This window comes from Pseudovirgaria hyperparasitica, assembly GCF_010093815.1.
Source record: "Pseudovirgaria hyperparasitica strain CBS 121739 unplaced genomic scaffold EJ05scaffold_2, whole genome shotgun sequence".
Taxonomy (NCBI): domain Eukaryota; kingdom Fungi; phylum Ascomycota; class Dothideomycetes; order Acrospermales; family Acrospermaceae; genus Pseudovirgaria; species Pseudovirgaria hyperparasitica.
Genome location: NW_022985550.1, coordinates 495526 through 518125, shown reverse-complemented (window position 1 = coordinate 518125; position 22600 = coordinate 495526). Strand labels below are relative to the sequence as shown.

General features: G+C 51.7%; 6 protein-coding genes across 6 annotated transcripts; 4 read left to right on the top strand and 2 right to left on the bottom strand.

Annotated features, from left to right (window-relative positions):
• Positions 1-265: 265 nt before the first annotated feature.
• On the top strand, positions 266-4095 carry EJ05DRAFT_181932 (acetyl-CoA synthetase-like protein). Its single transcript, XM_033739591.1, has 3 exons — positions 266-733; positions 786-957; positions 1006-4095. Exons 1-3 carry the CDS (start codon positions 493-495, stop codon positions 4049-4051), a joined length of 3459 nt encoding a protein of 1152 aa, XP_033604137.1. The 5' UTR covers positions 266-492; the 3' UTR covers positions 4052-4095.
• Positions 4096-5835: 1740 nt separating this feature from the next.
• Positions 5836-8636, bottom strand: EJ05DRAFT_181926 (uncharacterized protein). Its single transcript, XM_033739590.1, has one exon. The coding sequence runs from the start codon at positions 8269-8271 to the stop codon at positions 6022-6024; it is 2250 nt and encodes a 749-aa protein (XP_033604136.1). The 5' UTR covers positions 8272-8636; the 3' UTR covers positions 5836-6021.
• Positions 8637-10807: 2171 nt separating this feature from the next.
• EJ05DRAFT_181906 (Nop domain-containing protein) lies at positions 10808-13032 on the bottom strand. Its single transcript, XM_033739589.1, has one exon. The coding sequence runs from the start codon at positions 12894-12896 to the stop codon at positions 11193-11195; it is 1704 nt and encodes a 567-aa protein (XP_033604135.1). The 5' UTR covers positions 12897-13032; the 3' UTR covers positions 10808-11192.
• A 240-nt stretch (positions 13033-13272) lies between these two features.
• On the top strand, positions 13273-15349 carry EJ05DRAFT_496585 (putative cell cycle control protein; the record flags this gene model as incomplete). The annotated part of the gene is made up of 2 exons (XM_033746417.1): positions 13273-15048; positions 15101-15349. 2 exons carry the CDS (start codon positions 13273-13275, stop codon positions 15347-15349), a joined length of 2025 nt encoding a protein of 674 aa, XP_033604134.1.
• Positions 15350-15856: 507 nt separating this feature from the next.
• EJ05DRAFT_472654 (glyoxylate reductase) lies at positions 15857-17749 on the top strand. The gene is made up of 5 exons (XM_033743229.1): positions 15857-16044; positions 16176-16390; positions 16471-16874; positions 16932-17171; positions 17227-17749. The coding sequence occupies exons 1-5, from the start codon at positions 16004-16006 to the stop codon at positions 17323-17325; spliced, it is 999 nt and encodes a 332-aa protein (XP_033604133.1). The 5' UTR covers positions 15857-16003; the 3' UTR covers positions 17326-17749.
• A 2646-nt stretch (positions 17750-20395) lies between these two features.
• On the top strand, positions 20396-22575 carry EJ05DRAFT_496583 (uncharacterized protein; the record flags this gene model as incomplete). The annotated part of the gene is made up of 4 exons (XM_033746416.1): positions 20396-20938; positions 21164-21222; positions 21283-21677; positions 21734-22575. The coding sequence occupies 4 exons, from the start codon at positions 20396-20398 to the stop codon at positions 22573-22575; spliced, it is 1839 nt and encodes a 612-aa protein (XP_033604132.1).
• Positions 22576-22600: the final 25 nt, after the last annotated feature.

The following is a 22600-nucleotide window of genomic DNA, read 5'->3' as shown; positions in this document are numbered from 1 at the left end:
GCAAAGTATGGAGCTGTCGCTTAGGGCAGCGTAACATAGGATTCTCCAAAGCCGGAGATCTAGATCTGACCGTTGCAGAGCGTTATGGACCACAGGGATCCCCCCGGAGAATAGGGACCAAACTCTAACTGTCTCAGGCTAGTCGACCACCTCTTGGCACGATATCGTGACGTCGTCCACTATGTCTCATCACTCTCAGCCAAACAACACGAAACTACATGAGCTAGGTTTGTTATTACACGGCATTTATGCTTCATGATGATGTAAATTGCCATGATCGAAGTCATCATCGTATGCAAGAAAGTGGACACGGAACCTGGCAGCGCGATAACACGTTGTTTATTGACAACAGGCTTTGCCTTTGCGATTTATCCCGACATGAATTAATGCCGCTCTTCCCGTATGTTGGACGAGATGAGTGATTTATGCTTGACTGCTGCTGCTGCTGGCTAGACCCCAGAGGACAATGTCACGAGACCTCGCGCTGCAATAATGATACCCTCGTATTTCACGTGTACGCTCTCAGAAGCCTTGGCACATAACAGGGGCAATTACGAAGTACGAATTCGTCAGACGCCAGAGGGCCTTGTGAGTGAACATGCACAATTCAACAATATTGATGAGTTTGTATCGTTCCTGGCCCAAAACTACGGTGGACACCTCGCTGTGGGATGTGTCACACCAGACAAGACATCAGGACACTCACAAGATGGGCTTGTCGAGGAGCTGTTGAGTATGCTCAAAATGAGCGTCCTTCAATAAACTTATCTGACTTCAGATTGCAGCCTTTGCCGAAGTGGATGAGCAAACTTGTCGACTCAGTCAGCATTTCCGCCATGTGTTTGGACAGAACCAACAGGGGAAGCAGTGCATTGCGCTCATAGCATCCAGTTCAATTGTGTTTCTGCTCACGTGGTTGGCGTTCATCCGGTCGGGCTACGAGGTACTTCTCGTCTCGTAAGCAAGCTTATACCCTAATATATCTCCATCGATTGACTGAATCAGGCCACAAAATTCACCGGAGGCCATATTGCACTTGATCAAGCTGAGCAGGTCATTTGCCATATGTTTCGACCGTGAACATGCAGGTGTGGTCTCGGAGGCATTGTGTCACAGGCCCAAGGATTCGTCCAATTCGGAGCACCACGATAGTGACGACCGAACAAGAGAAGGCGTGAAGCAGTTTGAATTGCCGTGGCCATCACTGGACTCAGTCTGTAGAAGCGAACTCCATACTGCGGGAAAAAAGACTGCAAACCAATCTGAGCCCCCTGAATCAATCGCATTCTATCGTCACTCATCCGGCACAACCGGACTTCCAAAGCTAATACCTTCAACTCACCATGGAGCTGTAGGTGTGCTACCCAGACTACAAGGCTGTGGTGATATAGACCAACGCAGCAGTACATTCACCACGACCCCACTATACTCGGGTGGTATTGCGGATCTATTGCGTTCATGGAGTGCAGCCTCGCCACTATGGATATTTCCAGAACGCACTATGCCCATCACCTCACAGATTATCTCATCTTGCATCGATGGCATTGATCGTATAGCGGAAACCCATCCAAGGTTCCCCGCTACCAAACTTCAGTTTCTATCATGCGTTCCCTTCGTCTTAGAGACTATAGTCGAATCGACAGCGTTGAAAGATAGACTTCGGCGTTTGAGTGCGGTCGGCGTCGGTGGTGCCGCAATGCCCCGAGAACTTGGAGATAAGATCGTGGCTGAAGGTATCAACCTCGTCAGTCGATTTGGCAGTTCTGAATGCGGATTTCTGTTGTCATCGCAGCGTGACTATGCGAATGACAAACGATGGCACGTACTGCGCTGCCGTAATTCGGAAGGACTGAACTTCCAACGCATGGCCGATGGTCGGCATGAACTTATAGTTGAGGAAAACTGGCCGCTTGTGTCTGTAGCAGCGCATGCAAGACGACCTTTCAATACACATGATGTGTTCATACCACACGAAGGAATCGACGGTGCTTGGAACTATATTGGTCGATCAGATGCACAATTGACACTCAGTACTGGCAAGAAATTCGATCCGACGCCCATTGAGCAAGCGCTTCGTCGTATCGAGATAATTGAAGATGCCATCGTTATCGGCGACGACAGACCATTTCCTGCAGCCATTATCTTCATGGCCGCAAGCCAGGACAAAATCAAGGACGTCGATGCCCATGAAAACATATGGCATCATATACAGCAAGTAAACATGTCGAGCCCGTCTCATGCAAAGCTTGAGAAGACAAACTTATGCATCCTATCCTTTTCGGCACATAGTCGAGTTCGCAAGAACAGCAAAGGGGGTGTCATACGAAGCGGATTCATTGCGGAATTTAGTTCTGAGATCAATCGCATCTATAACTCTGATCACGAGGACGATGGTGCAGACTGCTTGACAGGAGATCCCGCCAACATGCGTGAGAAAATCAAACATCTCGTCTGCAGCGCCCTTCACCAGTCAGACAATTTCAGCCCCGATCAGGACCTGTTCGAGGCTGGCATGGATTCTGCCAAGTCCATTGTCATTCGCAAACAGATCTGCGGCATGCTTCCCGCTCGAATACGGCCTCTGGTACCCCTGAGCGTCGTGTACGAATGTGGATCAATCAATGCCTTGGTCAACTTCGTGCTAGAACGTACCGGGAAGACTGGCTCGATGGATGCTAATCAAACTACCAAAGATGACGAGATGCGGGCCATGGTAGACCAATACATGGCTCTCCAACCGCAGCTATTGGAGCACGCTGCAAAACACACCCATACAACAGCAGAAGCCTCACAACCAGGCAAAGCAAAAGTGATCTTAACTGGCAGCACAGGCTTCCTAGGAACCCACATCCTCCACCACCTCCTCACCGACCCCAGCATCTCAAACATATTCCTCCTCATCCGCGACTCCAGCGCAAACCCTCACTCCAAACAAACAACCACCGCACAAAGCCGCGTCGAAGCCGCATTAAACATCCACCACCTCGCCCAAACCCTCCCCAAGTCTGCACTCGACAAAATCACATACATCCCCTTCCACCTCAAACACCCCCTCCTCGGCCTCTCGCCCGAAACCTACGCCTCACTCGTCTCTCAGACAACACACGTCATCCACGCCGCATGGGACGTCAACTTCACCCTGCCCCTCAAATCCTTCGCGCCGCAACTCGAGGGCGTCGTCAATCTGCACACCCTCCTCCTCCTCGGCGCTGCACAATCACACCCAAGTCTACCACCTAAAAGACTCATCTTCTGCTCCTCAGTCGCCAGCATCGCACGCGCATCCGCCAACACAAAGCAAGACCACTCCATCTCAGCACACCCCCACGACGCAGCAGATCTAGGCTACGCGCAGAGCAAATGGGTCGCAGAGCGCGTCCTGGACAGCCTCTCTCGCAATTCCAGTGCAGCAGTCGCGGTCTCGGTCCTGCGCGTCGGACAGCTGAGCGGAGCCTCGACGACGGGGATCTGGAATGCGCGTGAGGCGTGGCCGCTGATGCTATCTGCCGGGCTTAAGCTCAAGCTCGACCTCTGCAGTGATGATAGTGGACAGGATAACATTACCCTCCCCGATCTCGCATCCGCACATCTCAAAGCCGTAGATTGGCTCCCCGTCGATGTGGCCGCGCGCCGCGTCGTTGCGGAAATGCACAGTCTACCACAACCAGCATCTCAATCCGCCATAACAATCACCCCAATCTCAAACACCAACCCCGCAACACACACCCCCTGGTCCCACATCCAAACCTGGATCACACAATGGGCAGCATCCAGGAAGCACCCCCAACAAACGCAATTCATCCCCCCGCATATCTGGCTCGCGCGGTTGGACGCTGCGCCTGGAGATCACCAGGCCAAGGCTTTGATTCCGCTGTGGAGGGGGAATTGGGTCGGGGGGAGGGGAGGTGGTGGTGATGGTACAGCAGTGCCTGATGAACAGTCTAGTGATGGCATTGACAAGATAGACTTGACAGACTCAGAGGAGTGTGGTATGATCAGCAGGGCGTATATCGGGCGTGTGCTGGACTGGGTTGCGCGTCAGGAGGAGTAGGGAGGAGGAGTACGTGTGCGAGGCATAGATATCGCGCATTATAGATTGCGATCAGTGGTGTTTTATGTCTGATATGTACACTTCTCAACTATGATTTCACGTCCGTCACCACCACCCTAGCAGACCTCTCCTCTCCTCTATCGAAGCTCAATCGAAGCTCCCTCATGACTGACTGAAGTCCTACCCTTCGTTGTTGCCCCTTCCCCTGTGGAAAACAAAAGAGAAAAGAAATGCATCGATCCCACACCAATCAGCAAGCATAGCACTCAACACGCCCAAACCTCCAGCTCCATCCAAACATCCAAATCCATTCCAAACCCCGCACAAATCCAATTCCAACCCCTTGATACACCAATCTAAACAACTCCCTCTCAAGCCCTCACCACCTCAATCTCACTCCCTCTCACTCCCTCACCCTCTTCCCCACACACCCCCAAAAATCTCCCAGCCCTACCAATTACAACATCTCCCTCTTAAACCCAATATAAACAATACAAAATACACACACACACACAGCACAAGATCGCAAACCTAGACAAACCCGCACGACGCGCACGTGTATATCTATGCGTGCGTATCCGTGCATGCATGCGTGTGTGCGTACGTGTGGAGCGTGCGCGTGTGCGGTATATATTTATATATAACTATCTATATATAACTATCTATACATATATACCTATCTATACATATATACCTATCTATACATATATGCCTCTCTATCTATCTATCTAAATATATACATATATGCATATACGCATACAGTGGGGAAGAGAGCAGGAAGAACAAGGCAGGAAGAAGAAGAAGAAGCGTATGTCGGTACGCTTCATCGTTCATTCATAGCCATGGATATTTTTAGGGGGAGGGGGGAGAGAGAGATGTTTTAGGATGTTTTGTGTGTGATTTTGGACTTAGATGTTTCGGTGGTCTTGACTTGTTTACTTTGTTGCTTTACCCTCTCACCTCATGGCACACATACATACATAGATAGCACACACACACACACACACACACACACACACACACACACACACACACACACACACACACACACACACACACACACAATCATACACACACAATCATACACACACAATCTCTCACTCTCAAGTCTTGACACTGTCATTACTATATATTAGCACCCACCCGTCGCCAGCGGAGGCAAAAACCAAGCCAAGCCAAGCCAAGCCACGTGACTGGGAGGAGGTAGAGACCATTTGTCCTATCCTGTCCTATCCTATCCTGTCCTATCCTATCCTCTCCTCTCCTTTCCTTCTCCTTTTCTTCTCCCTCGACACAAAAGGCCTTCCTTTCCCACTCTCACTCACCGTCTAGTCCCAGACCAGTTCAAGTCAGGGCCAGAAGACAAGATGATGCATGCATGCACGCATGCATGACGGTACGCTCCACCGATATCCCCAGGAAGCAGCACGCCCAACACTTTTTTGCGGCTGTAAGCAAAAAAAAAGGGGGAAAAAAGATGTGTGTCTGTGCACCAACCAACATGAAACAAAGCAAGCCCCTCCTTTGAGAGTACAAAGATATCTATCGCACACGCAATTGCAATGCAACCACAACACGGGCTCGAGCCGCCGGATATGAAACATGAAAAAGAAGAAAGAGAAAGAAACCCAAGAGGAAATGATTGGTGTGGAGGTGTGGAGGTGTGGAAAATGCTCAGGACCAGCGCGGCTGATGGGTTTGGGGGAAAGGGAGATCAAAAAGTGGTCAAAAGACAAAAGAGGTCGTGACGCCAGCGCTGCTGCTTTGGAGCAGGAAACATGCATGCAAGTGATGGATGATGTGCCCGGAAAAGAATGCGCGTAGCGCAAATGGTATAGAACACGTGCGTAATGCTTCATGGTGGTATCTTCAACCGAGATAAAAGAAAACGAATGTCATCATGGTACGCCGACAAGTGCACACGCGATGTGTTTCATAACGAATCGGCAGAAGGGTCTAGAGGTCTGTCTTCAGTGATTACCGACACCGAGATTCAGCCAGCTCATGTCGCCTTGTGTTTTGCCATTCGGACCTCTACTCTGCTGAGTTGCCGGGGTCCCTCGAGGGAACACTGTCACAGTGCTTTCTCGACCAACTGGTATGGCAGGCCGAGCGTAGAGGTCGCTGATGGTATCTCTGTCGACATTCCTTGACGAGGAGTAATCAGAGTTGTAGAATGATGACGCGCCATCCTGGATGGGGAAGCCGCTTCCACGGTTGCTGTCTGTGTATGTACTGCTCGTGGGACGATCAAGCCAGTTCGAAGGAGGGACAGGGGACCATCCCTGCGTCGCTTCAGCGTGATGGTCGTCGTCGGCTCCCAGACTTGAAACAGAGCCATTCAATGAATTGGCCCTAGCTAGCTGTGCCTGTTGACCATGCAAGTCCTCGTGCGAATGGCCAAGGGTGGGACTGCCGGTCGCGACGCGGCTGATGCGTTGGTTCTCGAACTTGACATCTAACGGAGCGATCTGTTGCAAGGGCTGGCTACCAATCCGCGAACTCGTGTAATTTGACTCGCTATTGCCGCTTGTGCGATCGGAAGCATATGTCGATCGATCTGTCCGCATATTGGCTAGGTTGGTGGCTTCATTTCCGGAGAAATATCTGCTCCAACCAGAACTACGTTGGCCTTGTTTGGGTGCAGATTTAGCAGCAGCTGGTGTGAGCATCCCACCCCCAATCTCCTTGCGGAGCGCGTCGTCGGAAGGATGTTCTTTGATCCTTGTCATCTCAACGGCATCATTATACCCCAAGGGACCTTTGTGTAAGGTCAGTCCAGCGGTGCTTGCATCACTACCTTGAGCTCGCTTATGTCCTTGACCAGCGCGTCCTGTGATAATCGCGAGGGAACTATGTGATCCATTCATAGAGGTCTGCCACGGCTTTCTGCCACTCGGGCTATCTCTGTTGGATATGCCAGCCTCTTTCATGAAGTCAGCTCCGCGGTCAGCAAAGCTTAATCGTCCTTCTTTTTCGATATAGTCGTCTCCTTGTGCGCGTTCCCTCTTCAGTCGCTTCCATCGCAGCAGCAGCAGGATGACGAGAAGAATAGCAGCGATTCCGAAGATAGTGCCGAGAGTGGCGCCAAGTACAGTCAGCATTCGGTCCTTGCCATCGCTCGCAACTACAGGAGTCGTCGAAGGGGTGGCTGACGAAGTCGGAGTTGCTATAGCAGAAGGTGTAGGTGTTGTAGACGGATCAGGTTCACCAGTAACAATGACTTGGCTACCAGCAAATAGCGCAGTCGCGTTGACCCAGCTATTCTGTCGTTGGTCAAAGATGCAAAGTGGATCATCAACATTACCGCCAGATATTACCGCGTAGCCATTCGGAGCAGAAGCAACCGAAAAGCCGGTACGAGATGTTGATGGCGCATACGTCGCGTTGTATTCCGGCCAATTGTTCACATCTAGCCGTTTCGTCCGACTTGTCGGTGGCGGGCCAACTGTTTGTCCAAAAGGAGCGACCTGGCCATCCTTGCCAAGCAGGACGACGCGTTTGACAACATTCGGTGTGGATCCCATATCAAAGACTTCGAGCACCTTGCTTCCATCGTCACCGGCAATGACTGTGGTCTGCATAGTCGCCTGGTGGATACCCTGCTCTAGATCGACACCAAGCTCTTGCCATCCACCTGGAGAGCTGAACGTATAGACATTTTTATTCTGTTCACTCCCGCCCAAGACGATTGTAGTAGTATCATTCCAAGGGAGAAGAATCGGATTCACGCTGGGCGGTGCAGACGAGCTGGTAGCCGAAACCGCATACGGAGGCTCCGTAGATATTAGGAAGGTGGCAGAGGATGGACCAGTATCGCCGGACTGAGAGCCTGCGTATACTAGCAATTGCTTTGTCGAGTTCAGATAGGCGGCGCCATGGTTCTGTCGATTCTGGGTGACCCAATCTCCTGGCCGTATCCAGTCCCACTTCTTATCCTTATACGAGTATCTCTGCAGTCCGGGATATGCTGTAATGATATCTTCTGCGATTGGCCTTCCTCCGACTATGAAGAGCGCATCTGCGTCAGGATTATCGGCAGACACAACGTTGACACATTGAGCTCCGGCGATGCTTGTGCCCTTGTCCAGAGACGCCCATGCTGCTCCTTCTGACAGCTCTATCGACTGGAAAGCATCAGGCGAATAGACGAACAACGTATTTTGGTATACCACTGAGCACTGGCCCTTGAGCTCTGTCTGGGGTTTCGGAAGTGACATGGTCTGGTGTAAGAACACACCTCCAACAAAGGGCGCACTTTGATTGAAGAGTGAGTGTGATACGCTAGATGGATCTTTAGTATCTCAATGGGATGGCAAGCTCTTGTGTATCATGAATGGAACATCATAGATGGAGAGAAATGTTCGAGTATGAGGTAGGAAAATCGACTGGGTATCAGCGAAAGTAGTGCAGTAGAGTGCAGGCTGGTTCAGGATCCGGCAGCCGTATCAAAAGTCCATCTATTTCATATCACGACCATACATCGGCCGTGCCCTGTCAAGCAATTCTCCGACCACGATCGGGTCAACGTTCGAGTCGGAGGAAATGAAGATAACAATTGGGGTAGGTAAGGATCTCCCGACGAAAAGGATCGGATGAAATGGCGACGAGAGGTATGATTCGAAGGGTATGAGGAGGACGAATGTGGATAGTAGGTATTTCGCGCGTCAAGTCGAGAGTGACAAAAGGGAGCGATTTCGGGTTGAGCGATTAGAAGGACGGTTGTTTCCTGTTTCCTGTTTCCTGCCAGCGAAAGAACGACGGTGGGGTATAATGAGCGGCGCGGGAGTCGAATTGAAGGTGTTGCGGAATGGAATTGAGGGCGGAAGGGCGGGTGAGGTCGAAGAGAGAGTGAGGATGAATGGACAGGGTGAGAGAGAGAGAGAGGGCGAGGAGGTTCGACAGGAGGTTGTGACAGTAGGTAGTAATTAGTGTAAGGACGGGGATGCGATGGATTGGGACAAGGTAGACGGTCAGAGCCAGTCAGGACAAGTCAGGGCAAAAAAGTCAGGGCAGCCAAGGGCAGTCAGGGCGGGCGCAGGCGAAGGAGAGAGAGTGGGTGGGTGGACGGGTGGACGGGTGAGTATGCACAGAAGAAGCACGCTAGACCAGGGGATAGAGGGCACACGAGTTACAGGAGTCAATACTAGCGCACGATTCGCTGGAGGCGAGTGACAGTGGCCTGGCGATTTGGGCGTTTCAAGTGGTTGCCGTCACTTATTTAGTTCACACTTTGCGGTTTGATCACAGTGAACTGGTGATATAGACGATGCTTTTTGGCGCGTTCGCTCTTCGGACCGGGGGAGTGGAGGCAGATGAAGTAGGACGGGGAGGAACAGCATGGGCAATGTCAAAGGAAGCAGCAGTCAGTGCAGGATTCAAAGTGTTGTTGTTGTAACCTCGCAATGGCTGGCATTAATTATTACAATCATTATGCTACCTTACACTTCAATCCAACATGTCCATTCACAGCGCGTGAACATGCTCATCTCTCGCTCACGAGCCCAGCCAAGGCCCAAACACAGACATGAGCTGCAGACCTACCTCCTCGGATGGGACCCAAGGCACGGCATGGCATCGATTAGCCAACGCACGGTGAGGTCAGCTGGAGAAGCGTCTTTCTTACTCTTTACGTGCCGCAGTCCCTGCATGTATCGCATGGTAGTTAGTTGGGCATGCATAAGTACTGAAGAATAATGCAGTGGAAGGGGGTTGACCGTTGGCATTGTAGGTTACAGTGTAAGAGAGTGTTTAGTGTAGTGTAGCCCTAGTGTTGCGGGCACAACAGGGGGAAGGATTGGTGCATTATCACTTGCAGTCTAAGCCAAACTATCTGGATCAACAGGGACTGTGGTGGCTTTTTATCATGCAAGGGTCGCCAGCCTTTCTCCAGCCAGGAGAGCCAGAAGAGCCAGGAGAGTGCCAGCGGTGAAACATAGCGCTGTTTGCCATCACCCGCGCCCGCCCATCGTCACCGTTGCCGTCACCATCACCGTCATACACCCCCAGAACCCCCCTTAACCTTAAGCTGACGATTTAGCTGGTATTGGCTACTCTTCCCGCCCTCCCCTATGCCTCAATGAAAGGTATTCTTATACAGTAACAATAATACTCACTTTAGCCCTTCAAGTCCGTAAACTCTAATCATCGTCATCATAACATCCCGCAACCTTCCAGACCACCGCAATAGGCTTCCATACAATTACCTGTTCCATATAGATTCTTGCTACAAGGGTCGACGTTGGAGGGTTACGCTGCCGTTGCGTGGCTCAAAGACTCAAGACTCAAAGACCCTGACACTGTTCCCCACATCCACGTTGCAGAATGCTCCCTCGCCAAGAAAACAGTCCTGTACTGTCCCCTTACCCAGCTATCCTCCGACGTCTGTGTATGGATGATGGATCGAAGAGGAGCCGCCAAAACATGGAACAAAGCTCCCCAATATATTCCTTCGATCCGCTGCCCAATTCTCCGATTGTACTTACTACACAGTACCGTCCCATGGCACCGCCCTCTCCCCCGCATCCGCGATTCTGTGAACCGTACAATCTTCATATGTCGAGTCGAGTCGAGGACTGCTGGTCGGTTTACGCCTGACCTCCAATGGAATACACGGGATTGCAACGCCTCATAACAAAACCTTCTTTGTCATCCTCGAAACCTAGACTTTTACACTTTACACAACACCCTTTTACGCCATCGCTTCTCTTGCATGCATGTCTTGTCACCGACCGCTTCTGGAGCTGGCTGTCTTTCAGCCTTTCGGCTTCAGGCGAGAAAGTATATCTCGATCGTGCTGCTATTTTTGTCGCTACTGTACTACTACGTGACTTCGCCCGTTTCTGCCTTTTGCACACCTGCTTCGTCCTACCATAGGTTGTGGTTGGCAACTTCAGGCACCCTATCAAAAGCTTACGCGATTCAGGCGTTCGTTCGCGTGGTCGTAACGCAATCGTGCGCTGCGCTGCTTCCGTAGCCGCATAATGCCTGCCTCCACGTCCACCATCCCGCTTGTCGGACCGCCGTCCTTCTCCTTCTAGGTCATGCATGCTACTATTAACGCCTGAAATGCTGCACTCGCTCCCTGCCTCGCGCCTGAAATGAAATCTAATACTTGTCCGAGACAAGTCACCACGTCGACTCAGTTCTTCGTGTCCTGTCTCTTTCGAGGCGGTAGAGATGGTATCTTGAAGCCACTGGCATCGACCTTGGTGCTCGACCCTGTCTGTGTACCCCCAATCTGTGAGAAAGTTCCTCCCTTGAACCAGCGGTCCTCGTCTGCCTTGCGCTTCTTGTTCATCTCCTCGCGGATCCTAGGGTCAACCAATTCCAGACCTTGTACAGGAGTGAATGCGATCGTCGAGGCAGTACCAGATGTTGCTGCACCAGAAGCTCCAACTCCGCTGGTACGCAGTCCATGATTTTGCCCTCCAGCTCCCATCGTGCGAAGTGAAGATGCGATTCCTCCAGTAGGAGGGCCTCCCCACCCTGCATTTTTCTTGCTCAGTTTCGCTTTTGTGCGTTGATCAATCTGTGGTGCCCGAATGCGACCATCGTTCCGTTGTCCAACCATGCCCAAACCTGCTGTACCCTCTCCAGTGCCGTAACCCACTTCTTGCTCTTCCTTTCCGAAGGCCATCCTGTTACGATCTCGTGCAAGCTCCGTCTGCGCAGTAGCCTCCTTCGCCTTTCTCGCTCTCCTGCCACCTCGCTTCCGGGATGGCTTGTCGTCAGGCGCGGGCAGTGCCCGTACACCCTTATTCGCAGGTGCTTCCGTAAGTTTTTCTAGCTTTCGGAGACATTCCTCTTTTAGCTCCTGTCCGCTAGTTCCGTCCGGGCTACTGTGGACTTGATCTATTCGAGCGGCGAGGACAACCTTCGCTGAGACCATGCGCATCGCCTGTTTCTTTAGATCGGTAGGGATATCTCGAATGATAGGAGACTCGTATAGAAACCCCTGGTGTCTGACACCGACATTCGTAGCCAATCCCATGCCACTCTGCTTTTTCGATCCGAGGGGTGCGAGGTTGCAAGACGGCGTTTTTGCGAGCCCAATGAGACCACCTGCATAGTTCATCAACTGAGCCGCTGTTAAGGAACCAACGAGCGCAGTAAGATTGGGAGCAAATATGCTTAATCGAGACTGCACATAGTCTGTAAGTGTAACCTTGGCTTTCTCGAGTTGTAGAGCAATATCACAGGCTCTCTGCACCTGTGCCAGCTCTTTCTCGCTCAGCTCCTGTCCTTGTGTTGTCGCAGCTTCGATAGACACTACCATCAGAGACGGTCCTGTGAGCACGTTGGTTAACGGCTGGCCCACCGGGTTGTCTGACGAAGCAGCAATGGCTTTGATTTCGCTCATCGGTCCGTTGCCAATGATCGCCACGGTTTTGCAATAGTCGATAGCATTGGTGACAAGTGTCTCGAGCTCAGGAAATCGCACGGAGTAGTGGTCCCTGATGTATTTGTGAACCGTAACTAGTTCATTGTCGATGGAGGTGGAATGTGTATTGGCTTGACCGAGTAGGCGAAATTCGGGGTTCTCTTCTAGTGAGCCAATGAAGTTTTCACTAGGCTTATTCCTGTATCGATCAATCTCGTCTAGTACAGGACGCAGAGTCTGCAGGAGCGTGTTCGCATTGCGGAGATCTTTTGAGCCTGGGGTCGTGGAGGCTTTTGCACCATTATCGCCATTTGCAATGTCCTCTCGTTCTGTACCGGCCCCTTCAACTTCCATCTCATTCCTCAGCTCTTGCTCCTCATCCCCAAGCTCTTCTTCCGCCCCATCCTCCGAGCCAGAGACATCTCCAAAATCATTGAGGAGCTGTTCCTCCAAAGATGCCATCGTCAACAGTTAATCTGAAAGCCTTGAAAGTTGTCACACTCACGTTGCACCAGAAAGCTGCAAATCAAGGAAAGTTATCGGCGAGACGAGGGGTGTATGGAAAGGTGTTGATTGTGATGATCTCTCTTCCTTGTTGCGGCGACAAGGTGATTCGACAAACGATGAACGACAAACGTTACCAATAGTGGTCCGTGCGCGACGCGTGCAGAAGAACTTCCTAGCAGCCTGGAGCTTCAATCCGAGCACGACTCATCTCTCAATGCGTGTTGGCCGCGCGATCCTCTCGAAAGCTCCCCCCGGTCCTCTTCTGTTTAGTCGGTTCGCTCAATAATATACATATCCACCGCACAATCTTTTACCTGCAACGCAAGCCATCATGGAGACTTCACGCGGACCCCCGAGGGTCAAGAACAAGGCCGCCGCGCCCATACAGATTTCAGCAGAACAGCTACTTCGCGAAGCCGTAGACCGACAAGATACAGGTCTACAAGCGCCGACCCAGCGCTTTGCAGATCTAGAAGAGCTCCATGAGTTTCAAGGTCGGAAGCGGCAGGAGTTCGAGAACTATGTTCGCCGCAGTAGGACCAACATGACCCAATGGATGCGCTATGCACAATGGGAGTTGGAACAGAAAGAATATAAGCGTGCCAGATCAATCTTCGAGCGAGCACTGGATGTTGACTCGACATCTGTAGTGCTATGGATACGGTATATCGAGGCAGAGATGAAGACGAGGAATATCAACCATGCTCGAAATCTTCTGGACCGAGCCATCGCCATATTGCCTCGCGTGGACAAACTTTGGTATAAATATGTGTACATGGAAGAAACCTTGGGCAACATCTCTGGTGTACGTCAAGTTTTCGAACGGTGGATGACTTGGGAGCCGGACGAGGCGGCATGGAGCGCCTACATTAAATTAGAGAAGCGATATGGAGAATTGGATCGGGCGCGGACAATCTTCGAGCGGTTTACCATTGTACACCCGGAACCGAAGAACTGGATTAAATGGGCTCGATTTGAAGAAGAGAACGGCGATGTGGAAGATGTACGAGAAGTTTTTGGTAGTGCCATCGAAACTCTTGGGGACGACTTCATGGATGAGAAGCTCTTTATGGCTTACGCCCGGTTTGAAGCTAAGCTCAAGGAGTATGAGCGCGCAAGAGCTATCTACAAGTATGCTCTTGACCGCATGGCTCGGTCACGGTCCGCCACTCTACATAAAGCTTATACCACTTTCGAGAAGCAGTTCGGAGATAAAGAGGGGGTTGAAAACGTCATTTTATCCAAAAGACGGGTGCAGTACGAGGAACAAGTAAAGGAGAACCCGAAAAATTATGATACATGGTTCGACTATGCAAGACTCGAAGAGACATCAGGGGATGTCGATAGGGTACGCGACGTATACGAACGTGCCATCGCCCAGGTTCCACCGACACACGAGAAAAGACATTGGAGACGGTATATATATCTATGGGTCTTTTATGCCTTGTGGGAGGAAATGGACAACGAAGACATCGATCGGGCTCGGCAGATTTACCAAGAATGCTTGAAGCTTATACCACACAAGCACTTCACCTTTGCCAAGATCTGGCTCCTGAAGGCACATTTCGACGTCCGTCAGGGGGCTCTACATGTGGCGCGAAAGACTCTTGGACAGGCTATCGGTATGTGTCCGAAAGATAAACTTTTCCAGGGTTACATCGATCTGGAGCTGAAACTCTTTGAGTTCGTCCGATGTCGCACGCTTTACGAGAAGAAAATAGAGTGGAATGCGTCCAACACTCAATCATGGATCAAGTTTGCGGAGCTAGAGCGCGGACTGGACGATCTTGATCGAACAAGAGCGATTTTCGAGCTCGCTGTACAGCAGCAGCAACTGGACATGCCAGAGCTTCTATGGAAAGCTTATATCGACTTTGAAGAGGAAGAAGGAGAGTACGACAGGACGAGAAATCTTTATGAGCGGCTGTTGGAGAAGACAGACCATGTCAAGGTCTGGATCAGTTATGCGCACTTTGAGATCAACATTCCAGAGGGTGACGAAGACGAAGATGAGGAGGCCCCCGTCAGCGAAGAGGCTAAGACACGGGCGAGAGCGGTCTTCAAGCGTGCTTACAAGAGCTTGAAAGAGAAAGATCTCAAAGAAGAGGTATGTTATCCGCGTTTCCATATGAATAATATCAATGCTGACATTGACGTAGCGTGTTGCACTCCTGAATGCTTGGAGATCTTTCGAGGCCACCCACGGATCAGCGGATGATATCGAGAGTGTTGACAAACAAATGCCTAGGAAAGTCAAGAAGCGAAGAAAGCTGGACGACGACTCGTTCGAAGAATACATGGACTACGTATTCCCAGCCGACGATGAGAGTGCTGCGAAGCTGTCCAAATTGCTGCAGAGGGCGCACGCATGGAAGGAAAGCGGGGGTCAGGAGAATGGGGGTGATTAATGCAGGGTGTCATAGACAACCATGCGGTGTGTACGAATACGGATAGTTACATGGGATCAATAACAGCAACTCGCATCAATGCTGGGATGTAGGTGGTTAATCTAGGAACGCGTGTGGTGTGCGCAGTGCCTTTTCATGCGCGCTTCGGGCGAACATGACCCCCATGCCAAATGCCGATGCTGGGAAAGGACTGAAACAGCCCGCAACACCGAAATGTCATTCGCCGAGGATTAGCATAAAAACAAGGTCTTGCGGTATCGCTTCCAGGGGTCATACATAGTATCATGTGGTGTAGCTCCGCTTGTACTCTGCGAAAAGGGTGCCCAACAAACGGAAATGCATCATCGAGCTCGTGGCCGGATAGCCTCACGGTGAAATTTCTGAATGAGTAGCACAATTCCTTCCAAATAAGCACATTTCTCGTCACGCACAGCCCTTGCATCCCGACACGGACCTAAGATAAGACGCTATCACTATGCCGCGGGCCGTTTCCGAGATCGGGTTCACTCTTGACATCAGTTCTCAATCGATTGGCGCGATAAAGTCTTTAATCCACCAGTCTACCTGAACTGTGGATGGTCCGGAGAAAATCACACCTCTCATAAACCACTACTTGACCCCAACTCTATATCCCGCCACGCCGGTTCAAGCAAGATGGCAAAAGCAAAAGCATTGCTACTTGGGCAAATCGAACAGTAAGTTTCCCATGGGACGATTGGGAGGACCCCTCGTCACGGGCTACTATTGCCCGTCCAGCCACAGTTCAACCATTGGAGGAAGCGAAGCCCTTTCGTACGACGGTTCATTGGTCTGACCTAATTCCCAGCGCCCACGACAGCTGGAATGCTCTGGCCGACTATGCCGAATTGGTGACGACCAAAGCCCGCTCACGAGAGGAATTCATAAAAGAATGCAAGGAAGGCAGGCTTGACGGCGTCATTGTCGCGTACCGCACGTTTGACAGCTTCGCTACTACTGGCCTATTCGATCAAGAGCTTGTAGATGCCCTGCCGTCCAGCCTCAAATTCATCTGTCACAACGGTATGGTCATGCAATATCACAGCACATCAAATGTATGGTATGGTATGGTATGATACCGGCAGGCTGACCTCGCGGTGCAGGCGCCGGATACGATCAGGTCAAAGTCGATGCTTGCACTGCGCGAGGCATCCGCGTGTCGAATGTCCCAACAGCCGTAGACGACGCCACTGCAGACGTCAACATGTTCCTGATTCTGGGGGCTTTGCGCGGCTTCAATGTGTCCATGATTGCGCTGAGAGAGGGCAAGTGGCGCGGCCAGCCACTGCCGCCTCTGGGCCACGATCCAGAGGGCAAGACGCTTGGGATCCTAGGCATGGGCGGAATCGGCAGAAACTTGAAGAGGAAGGCGGAGGCGTTTGGGATGAAGGTCATCTATCACAACCGGTCCAGGCTCAGCGAGGAGCTCTCTGGCGGTGCGGAATATGTGAGCTTCGACGAGCTGCTCGGCACCAGCGATGTGCTGAGTCTGAATCTCCCGTTGAACGTGAGTGAATGCGCCCCCCTTTTGTGAGAGAGATGGCACCGTGCTTAGAGGCTGCAGAAAAATACCCGTCACATCATCTCGACCCCTGAGTTTAAGAAGATGAAGAAAGGCGTCGTGATTGTCAACACTGCGCGTGGTGCTGTTATTGACGAAGGAGCGCTTGTCGAGGCTCTAGACTCTGGACATGTGTGGTCTTGCGGATTGGACGTGTACGAGAACGAGCCTGAGATCCATCCTGGACTTGTAGCGAACCCTCACGTCATGCTTGTGCCGCACATGGGGACGTATACCGTCGAGGTAGGTTCTGAATCTCTGTCTCCGTGTGCTCTTGACCTAACCCTACCCTGCGCAGACTCAGACTGCTATGGAGGAATGGAACATTGGCAACGTGCGAGCTGTGCTCGAGAAGGGCAAGCTCAACAACATCGTGCCAGAGCAAGCAGATATGTAAAGAATCGAGACGACGAAAAGTCCATCGAGACCCTGACATGGCATTATTGGGCACTTGAGACTACCGGTCACGTCTCAGGATCGCCGACGAGTGGTCTTATTATCGAATTTAGAGGATGGGTATGGATCTTCAACGGCCAGCATTCAAGTGGTCTCGAAAATGGACAAACAGGAAAAGTTGTTGAGCGAATTGTAGCCAAACACACAATACCCTTTTACTTCGTGTGGAGCATGCAAGTAGAATTTGACGACGATATTACAGTCCCTGCGTGCTGAATTCGAAATGGATGGCATACGTATTCGCGCGTCTGGCATGCTACCCACACGGCATCGTCCAGGAGAGTGAGTTGCAAAAGACAACCAGTAATACTTCATAGCACGATCTATAAGACACAAGGCACCATGCTGGACAGACCTCACAGCTGAGCATCACACACCTCACTATCCAAACCACGCACACAGTCAATCCTAGCCGCAAAAACCCCCCGTCTATGAAACCACACCCACCAAAAATGATTGCAAACCACGTCGACTCGCAACGCATCATATAGTATGTATATATATACCCATCATCCTTCCAACAGGCCAAACCCGAGCCAGCGGAAGCGAAGCAGTCTCGCTTCCAAACAGCGCGAGCCTTAGTCTGTCTCCTTCACCAGGGCTGCAGCACGCACACCCCACGCCTATTCCATCTACCCCCTTCCCAACCCAATCCCAGATGTTGCCTGGAAAGTCAGTCCTAAGTTGAGACATAGCAAGCGATAGAGGAGTTTGCCAACTCAGCTATGAAAGCCTCTTGTGTGAGATGAAAACGGTTAGCTGCTGCTTTAAGCGAGAGGGGTGAGATGCACCAATGATATCTGTCGTCGACGTCAGCATGAAGAACGACAAAGCGAGTGTGTGCGTGTGTGTATGTGTGTATGTGTGTATGGCATTGAATGCAGGGACAGGGTTGATAGATGGGTATATCTGGCTGGGCCGGGGATATGTATATGGCCAAACAACAATTAGTTATTCTTCTATTAACTTGGGGCTAACAGGCTTAATACACATACCCACCAAATACATCCATCGAAGCAGTAGGTTAATTATGTAATTAACAACATCCTCCTCCAGGCAAAGGCGAGGGATTGAGGGAAGGGCATGTGCGGGCGGGAAAAGCAGGGCGGGAAAAGCAGGGCAGGCACGGGGCAGGCTTGCACGCACGGGGCAAGGACAGGCTAAGAAGGCTCGCTACCTTCCTTTCAGCTCCAAGGCTCCTTCCCACGCTCGTCCCGCGCTTTAGTGTGTCTCGCGTGGAGCGGGAGAAGGCGAACAGAACATTTCTGGATTTCTGGTTTTCTGGTTTTCTGGTTTTGGCTTGCTGCAACCAACGACGCTGAGAGAAGGGGGGCACGGTCGCCTTGCTTGATCGACTCGGCCGAGGTGCACCGCCGTCCCGCTGAGGGTTAATTGGTTAACGGGACTTGAGACTCTGTTGTTTTCGGCGTCAGGAGTGTCCAGGTGCTGGCTGAGTTGTAGTCGTTGTTGGGGAGGGCTCAAGAGAGTGATTATTGTCAGAAGTCAGATGGCCGAAGAAGCTGAAAGAAAGGGATGTCGGATGACTTGTTGATCGAAGAACCGTGAACGGACCGTGGGCCGGGGTGGCGGAGGACGAGGATGCGATGCACATCTCGCTCGACGTGACAATTACCAGACCAAGCCCTGGCAGGACGACTGAGTGACTATGGACGAGTTGGGCAGGTGAGAGTTCGGAGGCGCTGATTTGCAACCATTCTCAGCAGAGCTGCTTGGTCGCGGCTTGGAAATCATGATGTTTTTTTGGGCCGTTTGGTGGGTGAGAGCCGTGAGATTTGAGTGTGCTGCTGTGCCGAGACCCAGATCCCGTCGCGCGCTGACATGTCTACTACTGTACAATTGAGCAATAAAAGATGCATAATTAGCAATTGAGGTGTGTGCCATCAAAATCGCGAAAATGGATGGTGCTCAGGGACGTGCTGGCGAGCGGGCATACAAAGTAAATAGCTACCATGATAGTTAGGTACATCAATGCATTTTCTTGTAGTAATATAGCAGTACCTATGGAGAGAGTGCAATAACAGCTTTAAAGATCGTGCCATCATCCCGTAAATGGTCGAATCCTACTCCAAGACAGCGTCCGAATGCGAACTCTTGTCCCACCTCTTGTCTGTATGTCATCTTCGTGTCTTGCAAGCAATCCGCTTGTCTAGCATTGTGCAAGGCCTCTGAGAGCTGCTCAATAAGATACCAGCGACCAGTGAACGGACAGACACTCCCACATCATCTCGGCATCAACGGGCGTGGCCCGCGGCTGGCTGACGACAAGAGCAAGCAGTCCAAGGAAAACAGCCTGGAATGGGTTGAACCCCCTGGATACTCTTCACAGCTACTGTCCATTCACTTTCTCATTATCTCTCAAGCACTCCCTCGCCAAACTCTTGTCCGACCTTTGCGATCGTGCCTCGGACTCACGCAAACTAATTAGCAGTTGTTCAAAGATCGACGAGGTGCTGATCGCTGGCCACGGCGGCGACACCTCCTCGGACGCCTTCACATCTCACTTTTGGGGGGGGCGTTGTTCTTTTTTTCTTCTCTAGTTGCGCCAGGATATCTTGCAGAATTACATCACGGATACTATCTGCACTGCAGCGTACGGAGAATCAAGATAGCCGACTGCATCATTCGCGTCGAGTCCGGGGCGCCGAGCCGCAGCCAAAAAGCTAAAGCCAGACGCCGGCAGACGTGGACCCTTCCGCCCTTCTACCAATCCTCTACATCGTCGTCCTGGTTCCTGTTCGAACCTTTGCAACCCCGTCGCGCATCCCTCCACGCCCGTCGGCTGGCACAATCGACCACATATCCATAACCCCCGTCATCTGTTGTGTGTCCATCACTGCTTCTATCAATCCTCTTCTCCATCTCCAGTCCACGATCCTGTCTGCGCCCTGGCCTCGAGCGCGCCTTCCCGCACGGGGCCTCCGCCTTTCAAGGTCTATATCCTACCTGAAAACTTGTCCCATCCAGACTCCACACCCTCCTCTGCACCCGAGATGGCGGATTCGAATGGTGCGCACGCGCGTCCTTCGCAGTCTCAAACGACGACGACGACGACGACGTCCTATCCATCGCCGCACTCCTACCCGTCGCCATCGATGCCTCCATCATACGCATACCAAGCACCGTCGCAGAGCCAATCGAACAATGAGCAGTATCGCGCCTCGCCGAATGCGCCGGGTGGACAGATAGGGCCTCTGAACCTCCCTCCAATACATACAATTGATGGACAGAACCTTCCCCAGCCCCCTCCGCAGCAAGCTGGTCCACCGCATACGGGCGCCCAACTTCCTCCTCCCAATGTGCACATGGGCGGTGCGTACTACACCCAGCATCAACACAGTCCCTCACTGCCACCACCATCTGCGCATATGTCTGCTTCTTCTCCCCATAATGCTCATCTATACTCTGCAGGCGTGCGATACCAGCTGCCGCCGCAGCAAGGTGATCAACGAATGATGTCGGGTGGAAGGCATAAGAAGGAGATCAAGCGTCGCACAAAGACGGGATGTCTGACTTGTCGCAAGAGAAGAATAAAGGTGAGCCACCAATTCATTTGGTAATCAAGAACAGTCCAGAAGTCAACAATGGGAAGATGTGAAGAGGTCAAAGGTGGGGAGCGGTCGCTTAATGCTTAAGCTTTCTGGAAGCGAAGAGCGACAGAAGCGAGACGCGAACCTTCGAATTTCCGTCACAGTGTTGTCGTGTCTCGTTTAAAAATATCTTCTACCTTCATTTTCGTTTACTGACCCAATCTTTCGTAGTGTGACGAAGCCCATCCTATCTGCAACAACTGCCGCAAAAGCAAACGCGACTGTGCTGGGTAAGCTTTGCGACAACACCACACTCTCTCTCGGCCTATTTGCTCATCAAGGTATTGCAGATACGATCCCATCTTCAAGCAACAGCCTAGTCCTGCGCAAATTCAACCAGCGCCAACGTCTGCTCCTACTGCAAGCGCACCTGCTCCAGTGCCGCCTGCGCCTGTACCTGCGCCATATTCACATATACCGCAAGGGTACGCGCCTGCGTCCAACTCATCGTACCCGCCTCCCATCAGCTCGACCGCGCATCCACCACCACCACCGCCACCACAACCCTCTACTCACGAGCCATACGACTTCAGCGCGCCTATAGACCCAGCACTCGGTGGTCCAGAACACGCAGCAATGCCACACGACGGTCAAGGATCACGGCCAGATCCCAAAGGGCCCTTCAGCAACAATGGCATGTACCCAGGTGCAGACCGGGGCTTTCAAGGTAGTGAGGATTTCTATAGTATCATTCCGACTGTTGAGAACGTATGAGGATAGTAAGCTGACCTTCTCGCATAGTCAAGAAAAACGACATCAAAGACTTGTTTGTCATTAGCAACATCCCTCCACCCACGATACCTCCCAGTCACACGATACCGGCAGACCTGTCAGAGGTCAAACAGGTCTTCACCAACGACTACGCCACCGGTCTTGATCGCATGCTAGATACGATATGGTTCACGCACAAAGGCCTCGATGCGCTGCTAGGCGACTCCGAGGCTCTTGCCGCTTTCTCATACCTCATCGTCCTGTTCCGGACGTCGCAGACTGACTACAGCACCAGCCGTCAGATTCCCAGTTTCGAAGCCCAGACAATCTGGCAACTGCTTTCACTGTGTCGAAAAGCACAGCCTGCAAGCACAAATGGCACCAGCACGTCGACAACGGAAGACGTTCCGCTGCAAGAAGCCAAGAGTCGACTCGACATCCTCGAGCACCTTATTACCGGCCACACCAAGGACGTCAATCCATTGCTGAACCTTGCATATCCCAACATCGAGCCAAGTTCGGACAAGTACAGCGAGACGAATTTCTGGAAACACCTCGGCACATTCATCACATTGCGAGACGACGACTCGTCTTCGACAAAGGAAATCGAGAGTGTGCTAATTGACATGCGAACATTCCTGCTTATGCAAGAAAACCGGGACGTGATATACTCGATTGCGATCGTAAGGCACGTCGGTACACGGCTGGCCAATGCACCCGTGCAACAAACGTACAACAACACGGAAGAGGATGAGAACAATAAACTCTACATCGCAAAGAGGTTCTTGGAAGAAGAAGCTCAGAATGGTATGACGCAAGTCATTGCACGTGTGGCTGGTATGGCGGTGCGGAGCTGGCACGTTGGGCGGTGATGAATTATTCCCCTTACACGAAGGA

Bases quoted from the DNA above. Each gene is read 5' to 3' on its own strand.
- EJ05DRAFT_181932 (XM_033739591.1), top strand. From the start codon at position 493: ATGATACCCTCGTATTTCACGTGTACGCTCTCAGAAGCCTTGGCACAT. The intron at 734-785 runs GTATGCTCAAAA...TTCAGATTGCAG, and splicing joins GCTTGTCGAGGAGCTGTTGA to CCTTTGCCGAAGTGGATGAG. The intron at 958-1,005 runs GTAAGCAAGCTT...TGACTGAATCAG, and splicing joins TACGAGGTACTTCTCGTCTC to GCCACAAAATTCACCGGAGG.
- EJ05DRAFT_181926 (XM_033739590.1), bottom strand. From the start codon at position 8,271: ATGTCACTTCCGAAACCCCAGACAGAGCTCAAGGGCCAGTGCTCAGTG.
- EJ05DRAFT_181906 (XM_033739589.1), bottom strand. From the start codon at position 12,896: ATGGCATCTTTGGAGGAACAGCTCCTCAATGATTTTGGAGATGTCTCT.
- EJ05DRAFT_472654 (XM_033743229.1), top strand. From the start codon at position 16,004: ATGGCAAAAGCAAAAGCATTGCTACTTGGGCAAATCGAACA. The intron at 16,391-16,470 runs GTATGGTCATGC...CTCGCGGTGCAG, and splicing joins CAAATTCATCTGTCACAACG to GCGCCGGATACGATCAGGTC. The intron at 16,875-16,931 runs GTGAGTGAATGC...TAGAGGCTGCAG, and splicing joins GTCTGAATCTCCCGTTGAAC to AAAAATACCCGTCACATCAT.